This window comes from Melanostigma gelatinosum, assembly GCF_949748355.1.
Source record: "Melanostigma gelatinosum genome assembly, chromosome: 20".
Lineage (NCBI taxonomy): Eukaryota > Metazoa > Chordata > Actinopteri > Perciformes > Zoarcidae > Melanostigma > Melanostigma gelatinosum.
The window spans coordinates 21903314-21918042 of NC_136653.1; the positions used below are offsets into that span (position 1 = coordinate 21903314).

The 14729-nt window shown below is 47.1% G+C and overlaps 2 protein-coding genes across 2 annotated transcripts in view; both read right to left on the reverse strand.

The window, feature by feature from the left end:
* Window positions 1-98: 98 nt before the first annotated feature.
* Window positions 99-11294, reverse strand: zbtb14 (zinc finger and BTB domain containing 14). The gene is made up of 10 exons (XM_079291652.1): window positions 11146-11294; window positions 10048-10236; window positions 6810-6980; window positions 4825-4920; window positions 4591-4734; window positions 4281-4519; window positions 1178-1263; window positions 915-1054; window positions 741-836; window positions 99-615 (listed from the first exon to the last, which is right to left on the reverse strand). Exons 2-10 carry the CDS (start codon window positions 10234-10236, stop codon window positions 475-477), a joined length of 1302 nt encoding a protein of 433 aa, XP_079147778.1. The 5' UTR covers window positions 11146-11294; the 3' UTR covers window positions 99-474.
* Window positions 11295-12275: 981 nt separating this feature from the next.
* LOC306793998 (guanine nucleotide-binding protein G(olf) subunit alpha-like) overlaps window positions 12276-14729 on the reverse strand; it is a gene marked incomplete at its 3' end in the record, with an annotated part of 8695 nt that continues 6241 nt past the window's right edge. Inside the window, exons 10-12 of the mRNA XM_079291844.1 lie at window positions 13233-13363; window positions 13067-13134; window positions 12276-12422 (exon numbers count right to left, since the gene is read on the reverse strand). Coding sequence (XP_079147970.1) covers window positions 12276-12422; window positions 13067-13134; window positions 13233-13363 — 346 coding nt within the window. The remainder of the gene's footprint in view (window positions 12423-13066; window positions 13135-13232; window positions 13364-14729) is intronic.

Consider the following 14729-nt stretch of genomic DNA (forward strand, 5'->3'; position numbering starts at 1 on the left):
AACTTTAAATGAAAGACATTTGAAAAGATTTTATTTTGTATGTAAGTGATGAAATATAATAAAGAAATAAAACAGACGTTTGGTTTAAAACACAGCAGCTCTGCTCATGAAACTGAACAGAACAACTTTATATACAACACAAACCACGAGCTTCAAAATCAATCTGTACATTTACAAAGAGACAGCATGACAAATCATACATGAAGCCAGAGGTGTTAACATGTTAACAACATGGTATTAACATGTTTATCACATGATCGCTGAGGTCATCAGCTCGGGTGAAAGTCAGTTCATGGTCTCTGATCAGAGCAGGAAAAAACAGCTTATCAATAATAAAAATATCAATAAACGTACAGTGAAAATATCATTTATACACTGACATCTGTCCAGATGTTGGGAGCAGCTGATGCTGTCCAGATGTTGGGAGCAGCTGATGCTGTCCAGATGTTGGGAGCAGCTGATGCTGTCCAGATGTTAGGAGCAGCTGATGCTGTCCAGATGTTGCTCCTCAGCAGCCATGGCAGCAGCCTGCAGCGTCTCCGTGTCGCTCTGCAGTGGATTCAGCTGCTTCCTCTCACTGTGCATGTTGTTCTCATGACGCTTCAGATCTGAAGCCTGAAAGTACAGTGACACTGAACTCACCACAAGCACGAGTTGTAACAGAAGTAGTAGTACTAATAGTATTAGTCATAGTATCATCATTATTAGTAGTAATAGTATTATAGGTATTATAGTAGTACCTTGGCGAAGGCCTTGGTACAGGATGGACAGACGAAGGGTTTCTCTCCTCGATGTCTCCTCTCATGATCCTTCAGGTGAGACTTGTGTTTAAACGCCTGCAGACAGACAGGTGTTCAACAGAGAGACAGACAGGTGTTCAATCACACAGGGGAGAGACAGACAGCTGAGCTCACCTTCTCACACATCTGGCAGGCGAACGGTCTCTCGTTGCTGTGAACTCGTTCATGTTTCTTCAGGTCTGGAGCTCGAATGAACGATTTCCCACAAACCTCACACCTGTACGGTTTAAAGCCCGTGTGGATCTTCAGGTGCTCTGAAACACACAGGTGAGGGCGGAGCCAAACGCTTAGTGAAACAAACATCACCTGTAAAATGTCCATCGGGTGTTTCCTCTCACACTGTATGTGATGACATCACAGCTCAGGGGTGTGGTTACCTTTCAGGTGAGCGTGAGTGGTGAAAGCTTTGGTGCAGATCTCACAAGCGAACGGACGCTCGGCTGAATGAAGCTTCTCATGTTTCCTGAAGACAGAGAGATCAAGGGTGGTGGTCCTGCTAGGTGTACTGGTCCTGCTAGATGTACTGGTCCTGTTAGGTGTACTGGTCCTGTTAGATGTACTGGTCCTGTTAGGTGTACTGGTCCTGCTAGGTGTACTGGTCCTGTTAGGTGTACTGGTCCTGTTAGATGTACTGGTCCTGTTAGATGTACTGGTCCTGCTAGATGTACTGGTCCTGTTAGATGTACTGGTCCTGCTAGATGTACTGGTCCTGCTAGGTGTACTGGTCCTGTTAGATGTACTGGTCCTGTTAGATGTACTGGTCCTGCTAGATGTACTGGTCCTGTTAGGTGTACTGGTCCTGTTAGGTGTACTGGTCCTGTTAGATGTACTGGTCCTGTTAGGTGTACTGGTCCTGCTAGATGTACTGGTCCTGCTAGATGTACTGGTCCTGCTAGGTGTACTGGTCCTGCTAGATGTACTGGTCCTGCTAGGTGTACTGGTCCTGCTAGGTGTACTGGTCCTGCTAGATGTACTGGTCCTGTTAGGTGTACTGGTCCTGTTAGGTGTACTGGTCCTGTTAGATGTACTGGTCCTGTTAGGTGTACTGGTCCTGCTAGGTGTACTGGTCCTGCTAGGTGTACTGGTCCTGCTAGGTGTACTGGTCCTGCTAGATGTACTGGTCCTGTTAGGTGTACTGGTCCTGTTAGATGTACTGGTCCTGTTAGGTGTACTGGTCCTGTTAGGTGTACTGGTCCTGCTAGATGTACTGGTCCTGCTAGGTGTACTGGTCCTGCTAGGTGTACTGGTCCTGCTAGGTGTACTGGTCCTGTTAGGTGTACTGGTCCTGCTAGATGTACTGGTCCTGCTAGATGTACTGGTCCTGTTAGGTGTACTGGTCCTGTTAGGTGTACTGGTCCTGTTAGGTGTACTGGTCCTGCTAGATGTACTGGTCCTGCTAGATGTACTGGTCCTGCTAGATGTACTGGTCCTGTTAGGTGTACTGGTCCTGCTAGGTGTACTGGTCCTGCTAGGTGTACTGGTCCTGCTAGGTGTACTGGTCCTGTTAGGTGTACTGGTCCTGCTAGATGTACTGGTCCTGCTAGATGTACTGGTCCTGCTAGATGTACTGGTCCTGTTAGGTGTACTGGTCCTGTTAGGTGTACTGGTCCTGCTAGATGTACTGGTCCTGCTAGGTGTACTGGTCCTGTTAGGTGTACTGGTCCTGTTAGATGTACTGGTCCTGCTAGATGTACTGGTCCTGTTAGATGTACTGGTCCTGCTAGATGTACTGGTCCTGCTAGGTGTACTGGTCCTGTTAGATGTACTGGTCCTGTTAGATGTACTGGTCCTGCTAGATGTACTGGTCCTGCTAGGTGTACTGGTCCTGCTAGGTGTACTGGTCCTGTTAGGTGTACTGGTCCTGTTAGGTGTACTGGTCCTGCTAGATGTACTGGTCCTGCTAGGTGTACTGGTCCTGTTAGGTGTACTGGTCCTGCTAGATGTACTGGTCCTGTTAGGTGTACTGGTCCTGTTAGGTGTACTGGTCCTGTTAGATGTACTGGTCCTGTTAGGTGTACTGGTCCTGTTAGATGTACTGGTCCTGTTAGATGTACTGGTCCTGTTAGATGTACTGGTCCTGTTAGATGTACTGGTCCTGTTAGGTGTACTGGTCCTGTTAGGTGTACTGGTCCTGCTAGATGTACTGGTCCTGTTAGATGTACTGGTCCTGTTAGATGTACTGGTCCTGTTAGATGTACTGGTCCTGTTAGGTGTACTGGTCCTGCTAGATGTACTGGTCCTGCTAGGTGTACTGGTCCTGCTAGGTGTACTGGTCCTGCTAGGTGTACTGGTCCTGCTAGATGTACTGGTCCTGCTAGATGTACTGGTCCTGCTAGGTGTACTGGTCCTGCTAGGTGTACTGGTCCTGCTAGGTGTACTGGTCCTGTTAGATGTACTGGTCCTGTTAGGTGTACTGGTCCTGTTAGATGTACTGGTCCTGTTAGATGTACTGGTCCTGTTAGATGTACTGGTCCTGTTAGGTGTACTGGTCCTGCTAGATGTACTGGTCCTGCTAGATGTACTGGTCCTGTTAGGTGTACTGGTCCTGCTAGATGTACTGGTCCTGCTAGATGTACTGGTCCTGCTAGATGTACTGGTCCTGCTAGATGTACTGGTCCTGTTAGGTGTACTGGTCCTGCTAGATGTACTGGTCCTGCTAGATGTACTGGTCCTGCTAGATGTACTGGTCCTGCTAGGTGTACTGGTCCTGTTAGGTGTACTGGTCCTGCTAGATGTACTGGTCCTGTTAGGTGTACTGGTCCTGCTAGATGTACTGGTCCTGTTAGGTGTACTGGTCCTGTTAGATGTACTGGTCCTGTTAGATGTACTGGTCCTGTTAGATGTACTGGTCCTGTTAGGTGTACTGGTCCTGTTAGGTGTACTGGTCCTGCTAGATGTACTGGTCCTGTTAGATGTACTGGTCCTGTTAGATGTACTGGTCCTGTTAGATGTACTGGTCCTGTTAGATGTACTGGTCCTGCTAGATGTACTGGTCCTGCTAGGTGTACTGGTCCTGCTAGGTGTACTGGTCCTGCTAGGTGTACTGGTCCTGCTAGGTGTACTGGTCCTGTTAGGTGTACTGGTCCTGTTAGGTGTACTGGTCCTGCTAGATGTACTGGTCCTGCTAGATGTACTGGTCCTGCTAGGTGTACTGGTCCTGCTAGGTGTACTGGTCCTGCTAGGTGTACTGGTCCTGTTAGATGTACTGGTCCTGTTAGGTGTACTGGTCCTGTTAGATGTACTGGTCCTGTTAGATGTACTGGTCCTGTTAGGTGTACTGGTCCTGCTAGATGTACTGGTCCTGCTAGATGTACTGGTCCTGCTAGGTGTACTGGTCCTGTTAGGTGTACTGGTCCTGCTAGATGTACTGGTCCTGCTAGATGTACTGGTCCTGCTAGATGTACTGGTCCTGTTAGGTGTACTGGTCCTGTTAGGTGTACTGGTCCTGCTAGATGTACTGGTCCTGCTAGGTGTACATACCTGAGCCGGCTCTCGTCCAGGAAGGTCTTCCCACACACCTGACATGCGAGCTGGTCTCTGGTCCCGTACAGCAGGTACTCAAACTTCATGTCCGTGGTGGTCGTGGACCATCCTGGAGTCTGCTCATCCTTCACCTCCCCGATGCTCTCTGCAAAGGTCAGCGTCTGGGTGGCGTGATGCTCCGCCCCCAGCTCTTTAGGCTCCGCCTCCATGTCCACGTCCTGGTCGTAGCAGGTGACCTGGAGAGGTCACATGATGTGGTTACCTGTGTTCAGGGAGTGTGGGCTGTGTGTGGAACACCTGTGTGTACCTTGTGTACGTCCTCATTGGTCAGTTCTTTCAAGATGGCTTCCTGCACACGCAGCGCCGCACTGGGAGACTTATCCAGCTCCCGATTGGCCGACGCCTCAACGATGTCATCTGTGGTGGGCGTGTCATCGTGTTCCCCGAGCACCTGCGCACACGCGCACACACACACAATATTATAATGTAACACGTTGAAGCTGGTTTGATTCATTGATCATTAATCATGAATAATTAGTACCTCTGCATCAGCAGCCAGCTGGGCCTCGGGGGGCAGCGCCATCTTCACGATGTCATAAGGAAACTTGTCTTTGTCCTCTGAGGACACGTCTCGTTTCTAAGGACACATGAACGTATCATCACAAAGGAGGAGGAGCTTTACCTGTCTGGTTAGCACGCAGGTAAAGCTCACACGTTAACTACACACAGATACATCTGTGTGTAGTTACTGCTACACACAGGTCACATACACACAGATACATCTGTGTGTATGTGACCTGTGTGTGTGTGTGTGTGACCTGTGTGTGTGTGTGTGACCTGTGTGTGTGTGTGTGACCTGTGTGTGTGTGACCTGTGTGTGTGTGACCTGTGTGTGTGTGTGTGTGACCTGTGAGACCTGTGTGTGTGTGAGAGACCTGTGTGTGTGTGTGTGTGTGACCTGTGTGTGTGTGTGTGTGTGTGTTACCTGTGTGTGTGAGACCTGTGTGTGTGTGTGTGTGTGTGTGTGTGAGACCTGTGTGTGTGTTACCTTTGTGTGTGTGTGTGTGTTACCTGTGTGTGTGTGTGTGAGAGACCTGTGTGTGTGTGTGTGAGAGACCTGTGTGTGTGTGTGTGTGACATGTGTGTGTGTGTGTGTGTGTGAGACCTGTGTGTGTGTGTGTTACCTGTGTGTGTGTGTGTGTGTTACCTTTGTGTGTGTGTGTGTGTTACCTGTGTGTGTGTGTGTGTGTTACCTGTGTGTGTGTGTGTGTGAGAGACCTGTGTGTGTGTGTGTGAGAGACCTGTGTGTGTGTGTGTGAGACCTGTGTGTGTGTGTGTGTGTGTTACCTGTGTGTGTGTGTGTGTGTTACCTGTGTGTGTGTGTGTGTGTGAGACCTGTGTGTGTGTGTGTGACATGTGTGTGTGTGTGTGTTACCTCTGTGTGTGTGTGTGTGTGTGTGTGTGTGAGACCTGTGTGTGTGTGCGTGTTACCTGTGTGTGTGTGTTACCTGTGTGTGTGTGTGCGTGTTACCTGTGTGTGTGTGTGTGCGTGTTACCTGTGTGTTACCTGTGTGTGTGTGCGTGTTACCTGTGTGTGTGTGTGTGTGCGTGTTACCTGTGTGTTACCTGTGTGTGTGTGTGCGTGTTACCTGTGTGTGTGTGTGTGTGTGTGCGTGTTACCTGTGTGTGTGTGTGTGTGTGTTACCTGTGTGTGTGTGTGTGTGTTACCTGTGTGTGTGTGTGTGTGTGTGTGCGTGTTACCTGTGTGTGTGTGTGTGTGTGTTACCTGTGTGTTACCTGTGTGTGTGTGTGTGTGTGTGCGTGTTACCTGTGTGTGTGTGTGTGTGTGTTACCTGTGTGTTACCTGTGTGTGTGTGTGTGTTACCTGTGTGTGTGTGTGTGTTACCTGTGTGTGTGTGTGTGTTACCTGTGTGTGTGTGTGTGTGTGTGTTACCTGTGTGTGTGTGTGTGCGTGTTACCTGTGTGTTACCTGTGTGTGTGTGCGTGTTACCTGTGTGTTACCTGTGTGTGTGTGCGTGTTACCTGTGTGTGTGTGTGTGTGTGTGTGCGTGTTACCTGTGTGTGTGTGTGTGTGTGTGTGTGTGTGTGTGTGTGTGTGCGTGTTACCTGTGTGTGTGTGTGTGTGCGTGTTACCTGTGTGTGTGTGTGTGTGTGCGTGTTACCTGTGTGTGTGTGTGTGTGTGTGTGCGTGTTACCTGTGTGTGTGTGTGTGCGTGTTACCTGTGTGTTACCTGTGTGTGTGTGTTACCTGTGTGTGTGTGTGTGTGTGCGTGTTACCTGTGTGTGTGTGTGCGTGTTACCTGTGTGTGTGTGTGTGCGTGTTACCTGTGTGTGTGTGTGCGTGTTACCTGTGTGTGGGTGTGTTACCTGTGTGTGCGTGTTACCTGTGTGTGGGTGTGTTACCTGTGTGTGCGTGTTACCTGTGTGTGTGTGTGTGTGTGTTACCTGTGTGTGTGTGTGTGTGTGCGTGTTACCTGTGTGTGTGTGTGTGTGTGTGTGTGTTACCTGAGAGCAGAGCTTGTCGAGGAAGCGGATGCCGAGGATCTGCCCCGATGACATCATGAGATTTACGTCTCTCTTCTTCACGGAGATCTTGGCCGTGTACATGTAGTTCAACACCTCCTCGAAGATATCGGAGCGGATGAAGTCGATCTCGATCACAGAGGAGTTGTCCACCTGAGGAGAGTCAGACAGGTGACTGCTTCTTTCTTCTTCTGGGTGATTAAAACGCCTTGTTGAACACTACCTCGTGTTCTAGTAGTAGGTCGGTCAGGGGGGGGCAAACCTTTAGGCTCGGGGCCACATTGAGTTTTAAAATGTGACAGCCGGGCCGGCCAGCAGCAGATGAATGAGTGTGTGAACTCATATGAATTACCAGTAAAAGCCGTGAGCTAAACAGGAACTTGCATTTAGTTCCAGTGGGAACAGTGCTGCTGGTCACCCTTTAAACCAGAGCGTCAACGTTACGTCAGTTGGTTGTGGAGATTCTCAGAACAGATCTGAGGTGTTCATCAGTTAACTGGGATCTTACACCGTATTGTTTTATCGCAGTAATGCATATTTTATCATGCACTTACTTATTAAGCAGTCATCTTTGACACAGAGTTTTTAGTGTAAACTGGTCTTTTTAGCAGTTTGATTCTTTGACCGGATCATACAGATATTTGACTGTCGCACCTTTTTTTTTTTTAATAAATAAATAAATAAATATATATATACATGTGTATATATATATATATATATACACATATATATATATATATATATATACACACACACTTTATTGATGAGAATGCACCATGCAAATCAAGAGAGCAAGTATTTTCATTTTTTGTGCACGTGTTCTCATTTTACAGTAGTAAAAGAGAAAATAACAAGAAACAAAACCAGAAAACAAAGAGTTACTTAAATCACAACAAACCCTATATATATATATATATATATATATATATATATATATATATATATATATATATATATATATATATATATATATATATATATATATAATTTGGGTATATCTATATTCAAGAAGTCTAGTAGTAGTAACGTATCTGTGTAGTAAACTGTCAAATCAAATAAAGAAAGTACACATCAATTATATTTTAACAAATATTATTCTCATTTTTCAAATTTAACTGGATGGATTATAAAGACATATAAATACATGAATAAATGTTCTTCTCATTTCAAGTAAAATAACAGCTGGATTAAAAAACAAATTACGTAATAAAATTCAATTTAGAAAAATTATTTTCACTGAATTGTACTGCAGCTTTAAATTCAGTTCATTCAGGGTGAAGTGAAAAAGACACGATATTATATTTTCTCATCTTCCAAAAAGAGAAAGTAGTGTTTGAAGAATTCACCTCCATGAGTCTGTCCAGTCAGAGTCTGATGACTCTGGTCTCTCTGGACATTTCTCTCTTTTGGAGATCGTCCTATGATTTGACTTTCACACTTCAACAGTCCTGCGCTGTCTCTGTCTCCTCGTCTCTCCCCGTGTGTCACGGTGAGTGAACATCTCACTCAAGTCAGGAAACTCTTCAGAATACTCATATTTGATTGGCTGAGCTGCATCACGTGATGTGATTCACACCGCATTGGTCGGTGTTTTTCCTGCACCGCTGAACAAGTGCCGTAAATGCTGGAATAATTCCGCTGCATAAAAAATGCTCTTCAAAATAAATACACAACTTTTTTTTTTTTGTCAGCAAAGGCCCGCGACCCACTGAAAACAGGTCCGCGACCCACCAGTTGAGAATCACTGATTTAGACAGTACCTCGTGTATTTAGAAGTATTTAGACAGTACCTCGTGTATTTAGCAGTATCTAGACAGTACCTCGTGTATTTAGAAGTATCTAGACAGTACCTCGTGTATTTAGAAGTATCTAGACAGTACCTCGTGTATTTAGAAGTATCTAGACAGTACCTCGTGTATTTAGAAGTATCTAGACAGTACCTCGTGTATTTAGAAGTATCTAGACAGTACCTCGTGTATTTAGACGTATCTAGACAGTACCTCGTGTATTTAGCAGTATCTAGACAGTACCTCGTGTATTTAGAAGTATCTAGACAGTACCTCGTGTATTTAGAGGTATCTAGACAGTACCTCGTGTATTTAGAAGTATCTAGACAGTAACTCGTGTATCTAGACAGTACCTCGTGTATTTAGAAGTATCTAGACAGTACCTCGTGTATTTAGAAGTATCTAGACAGTACCTCGTGTATTTAGAAGTATCTAGACAGTACCTCGTGTATTTAGCAGTATCTAGACAGTACCTCGTGTATTTAGAAGTATCTAGACAGTACCTCGTGTATTTAGAAGTATCTAGACAGTACCTCGTGTATTTAGAAGTATCTAGACAGTACCTCGTGTATTTAGAAGTATCTAGACAGTACCTCGTGTATTTAGAAGTATCTAGACAGTACCTCGTGTATTTAGCAGTATCTAGACAGTACCTCGTGTATTTAGAAGTATCTAGACAGTACCTCGTGTATTTAGAAGTATCTAGACAGTACCTCGTGTATTTAGAAGTATCTAGACAGTACCTCGTGTATTTAGCAGTATCTAGACAGTACCTCGTGTATTTAGAAGTATCTAGACAGTACCTCGTGTATTTAGAAGTATCTAGACAGTACCTCGTGTATTTAGAAGTATCTAGACAGTACCTCGTGTATTTAGCAGTATCTAGACAGTACCTCGTGTATTTAGAAGTATCTAGACAGTACCTCGTGTATTTAGAAGTATCTAGACAGTACCTCGTGTATTTAGAAGTATCTAGACAGTACCTCGTGTATTTAGCAGTATCTAGACAGTACCTCGTGTATTTAGAAGTATCTAGACAGTACCTCGTGTATTTAGAAGTATCTAGACAGTACCTCGTGTATTTAGAAGTATCTAGACAGTACCTCGTGTATTTAGAAGTATCTAGACAGTACCTCGTGTATTTAGAAGTATCTAGACAGTACCTCGTGTATTTAGAAGTATCTAGACAGTACCTCGTGTATTTAGAAGTATCTAGACAGTACCTCGTGTATTTAGAAGTATCTAGACAGTACCTCGTGTATTTAGAAGTATCTAGACAGTACCTCGTGTATTTAGAAGTATCTAGACAGTACCTCGTGTATTTAGAAGTATCTAGACAGTACCTCGTGTATTTAGAAGTATCTAGACAGTACCTCGTGTATTTAGAAGTATCTAGACAGTACCTCGTGTATTTAGAAGTATCTAGACAGTACCTCGTGCTTCTTGAAGAGCTTCTTGAAGTAGTTGGAGCAGGCAGCGAGCACACAGCGGTGAGCTCTGAACTTCACGTCTTCCACCACGACAGCGATGTCACAATGTTCTCCTTCCAATCGCTGCTCATTCAGAAGCTTCAGGAAGATGCTTCTGTGTTCATCATCCACGTACTTCACCGTCTCCGCCATCTGAACACACAGGTACATCGTCAGGTAACACACAGGTACATCGTCAGGTACATCATCGGGTAAGACATGAGGGGTTAGAAGATGGTCACTAAAGGTACGCGCTACATGTACTTAAGTACTAATATTATACATATTTATTATTACACATACTTATTATTGTATGTTTCATGTGTCACAGAGTGATGAAGATGAAGAAGAGGAGGAGCTTATTTGACAGAAATAGTTCATGTAAACTAGTTCATGTATCTCTCTTACCGCGGACACGCGCACGATGCGTTCGACTGAACCAAGCCTTCAGACTGCAGACATGCTAACTGTTAGCATCGCGCTCACAAACGCTATTCACCGGAACAGGTCTACTGGTACCGCGTCCCGTTTCTACTCGAACACGGTTCATTTACACCGGACTCACGTGGGCTAAGCTAACGGGCTAGCAGCCGCGAGCTTAACGTTTACCGGTATTCTAGCGGAGCAGAACGTCACATCCGGTTCGAACCACTGTAAAGTCTCCGGTGAGGCTAACGTTAGCATGCTAGACGTCTCTCTCTTTCTCTGCCTGTCTCTCCCTCCCTCTCTGCCTGCCTGTCTGTGTGTATCGCTCGTGTGTTTTAAATGGCGGACAGTCCGGCCTGCTCTTCTCTCACAAACAAAATGGCGTTGTTTATCGGTCTTCTCCTACACGCGGACTGTCTCCGTTAAACCTGTTGACCGACATCACCACAGACCAGACCGAGGGCGCGTGCTGGCTCGCGGGCCCTCCTGCTCGCGAGCTCCCCGGGACCGACACGCAGGCACGCGGCCTCGGCAACACGAACGAGACCGGGAGCTCGAGCGGCCATGAACGGATCGAGAGCGCGCAGACCGGAGCGGCGCGAGGAGGAGAGCGCGAGGAGCGGGGGAGCGTCTTACCGTGACAGCGGCCCGGTTCCTCTGGGTGGGTCTCGCGCACCGGGATCCACTTTGTCCGGTGGTTGTTGTTGTTGTTGTTGTTGATGTTGATGAGGACGAGCTTTGCGCCAGCACGCGAACACTGCAGGGGCACGCAGGCAGCGCGCGCTTAAAACACCCTCTGTGGGCGAGACGGATCACTACCTCTCACACATGCGCACTGCGAGCCTGTGACCTGGGCTCGCGGAGAGAAGGCGCCATGTTGTAGTTTTAAAGAAGACCGAACAGGACTCCATTCTGTTTAAGGACCCGGATGTTTATTTATTAGTGTCTGCGCATACATGTATATAATGAGCTTCATGAATATTTACAGTTATTTTACATTGAAGATCTGTGAGGAGAACAAATAAAGAGGTTTGAAGAACACGGGGGCGACCGTGGCTCACTGGGTTAAGAGGGTCGTCTGGGAACCGGAAGGCCAACGGTTCGATCCCCGACTGGAACTTTAGTTATAAATGTATCATGTAAATATTAAAATCATATATTTATATATATATATATATGTATATGTACTGTATATGTAATACATGGTTATTTGGTTCTTTGAAACATTTGAGCGACACAAGACTGAAAAAACAAACAAGAAACTAAATGTTTGACAAAAATTCTTTATCACTATTTTTCAGTTTGAACTAAACATAAATGTTAAATTATTTTCAATCAAACTTACTAACAAACTCAAAACATAAATCTACAGTCTGTTTAACCACAGTGACGTCAGAGACGGCAGCCAATCAGGGAAAAGCTAATAACAATAATAATAATAATAATAATGTATTGTCACAAGTTCAGAAAAAATATATTTAAATTTATTTTGTAAACCCCGCCCCCCCCCAATGACAGTCAAACTATTGCCGTGGCAACTATAATACCCACAATCCCCTGCACCACAAAGAGATAAAGGAAATCAAGACACATTCTCCCATTCTGTGCCATCAACAATCAACAATCAATAAAAGCCCAGAACAACGCAGAGTGAGACACGGTATAAAGTGTAAATATATCAGCATCTATGAGAATTGATCTGCTATCAGACTAACGTCTCAGTCCATGAGGGGGGGGGGGGGGGCAGGTGAGGGCCCAGCGGCCAATCAGAGCAGCTCGTACTGGCGCAGGTGCATCCGCTGGATGATGTCACGACAGTCGTTGAAGACGCGGCGGATGTTTTCAGTGTCGATGGCGCAGGTGAAGTGAGGATAACAGTAATGTTTCCCATCACCACTCGCTGTGCTGATCCTCTGAGAGACAGACAGGTCAGAGCGAGAGAGACGGGTCAGAGAGAGAGAGAGACGGGTCAGAGAGAGAGAGAGACGGGTCAGAGCGAGAGAGAGAGACGGGTCAGAGCGAGAGAGAGAGACGGGTCAGAGCGAGAGAGACGGGTCAGAGAGAGAGAGAGAGAGACGGGTCAGAGAGAGAGAGAGACGGGTCAGAGAGAGAGAGACGGGTCAGAGAGAGAGAGAGAGACGGGTCAGAGAGAGAGAGAGACGGGTCAAGGAGAGAGAGAGATGGGTCAGAGAGAGAGAGAGAGAGACGGGTCAGAGAGAAAGAGAGAGACGGGTCAGAGAGAGAGAGACGGGTCAGAGAGAGACGGGTCAGAGAGAGAGAGACGGGTCAGAGAGAGACGGGTCAGAGAGAGAGAGACGGGTCAGAGAGAGACAGGTCAGAGAGAGAGAGACGGGTCAGAGAGAGAGAGACGGGTCAGAGAGAGAGAGACGGGTCAGAGAGAGAGAGACGGATCAGAGAGAGAGAGAGACGGATCAGAGAGAGACGGGTCAGAGAGAGAGAGACGGGTCTGTACTGGGTGGAGGAACTTGGATCTTCATCATCAAGTCAAATATCTTTATATAAAACATCTTCATCATCTATTGTTAATTGGTTTTACCAGAAATTCGTCTCTGATGAAGAACTTGGCTCTGGTCACTTTGGGGTCTTCATCAGCATCTGGAACAGCTGGAGACACATGCACAGACACACACAAGGATGTTTGTATATTACACACATATCTATATCTATAAATATATGTGTATCTGTTATTTGTGTATTTGTACCTTCAGCAGGTACTTGGTAGTTGATGTATTCGGGGAAATAATCCTCCAGTTTGGATTTTCCAGCCAGAATCTTGTCAGCGAGAACGTCCTGTTTGTTCAGGAACAAGATGACTGAGATGGTCTTCAGGAACCTGCAGCCAATCACAGAGCAGAGAGGGTTCACTACAGCCAATCCTGTCCCACCTAGAAACCCTCACTGACCCCTGATCACTCCTGGACCCCCTGCAGTTCGTCTACAGAGCCAACAGGTCTGTAGACGACGCAGTCAACTTGGCCCATCACTTCATCCTCCAGCATCTGGACTCCCCAGGAACCTACACCAGCACCGGTTCCCCCAAGGCTGCGTTCTTTCCCCTCTGCTCTTCTCCCTGTACACCAACAGCTGCACCTCCAGTCACCAGTCTGTCAAGCTCCTGAAGTTCGCGGATGACACCACCCTCATTGGACTCATCTCTGGTGGGGATGAGTCCGCCTACAGGTGGGAGACTGACCATCTGGTGACCTGGTGCGGTCTGAACAACCTGGAGCTCAACGCTCGAAAGACAGTGGAGATGGTTGTGGATTTCAGGAAGAACGCAGCCCCACCAGCCCCTATCACCCTGTGTGACTCCCTCTATCGCCCTGTGTGACTCCCCCTATCACCCTGTGTGACTCCCCCTATCACCCTGTGTGACTCCCTCTATCTCCCTGTGTGACTCCCCCTATCACCCTGTGTGACTCCCTCTATCTCCCTGTGTGACTCCCCCTATCTCCCTGTGTGACTCCCTCTATCTCCCTGTGTGACTCCCTCTATCTCCCTGTGTGACTCCCTCTATCGCCCTGTGTGACTCCCCCTATCACCCTGTGTGACTCCCCCTATCACCCTGTGTGACTCCCCCTATCACCCTGTGTGACTCCCTCTATCGCCCTGTGTGACTCCCCCTATCACCCTGTGTGACTCCCCCTATCACCCTGTGTGACTCCCTCTATCTCCCTGTGTGACTCCCCCTATCACCCTGTGTGACTCCCTCTATCTCCCTGTGTGACTCCCCCTATCTCCCTGTGTGACTCCCTCTATCTCCCTGTGTGACTCCCTCTATCTCCCTGTGTGACTCCCTCTATCGCCCTGTGTGACTCCCCCTATCACCCTGTGTGACTCCCCCTATCACCCTGTGTGACTCCCCCTATCACCCTGTGTGACTCCCTCTATCACCCTGTGTGACTCCCCCTATCACCCTGTGTGACTCCCCCTATCACCCTGTGTGACTCCCTCTATCTCCCTGTGTGACTCCCCCTATCACCCTGTGTGACTCCCTCTATCACCCTGTGTGACTCCCCCTATCACCCTGTGTGACTCCCCCTATCACCCTGTGTGACTCCCTCTATCTCCCTGTGTGACTCCCCCTATCACCCTGTGTGACTCCCCCGTCGACGTGGTGGAGTCCTTCCTCTTCCTGGGCTCCATCATATCTCAGGACCTCAAGTGGGAGCTGAACATCAGCTCCATCACCAAGAAGG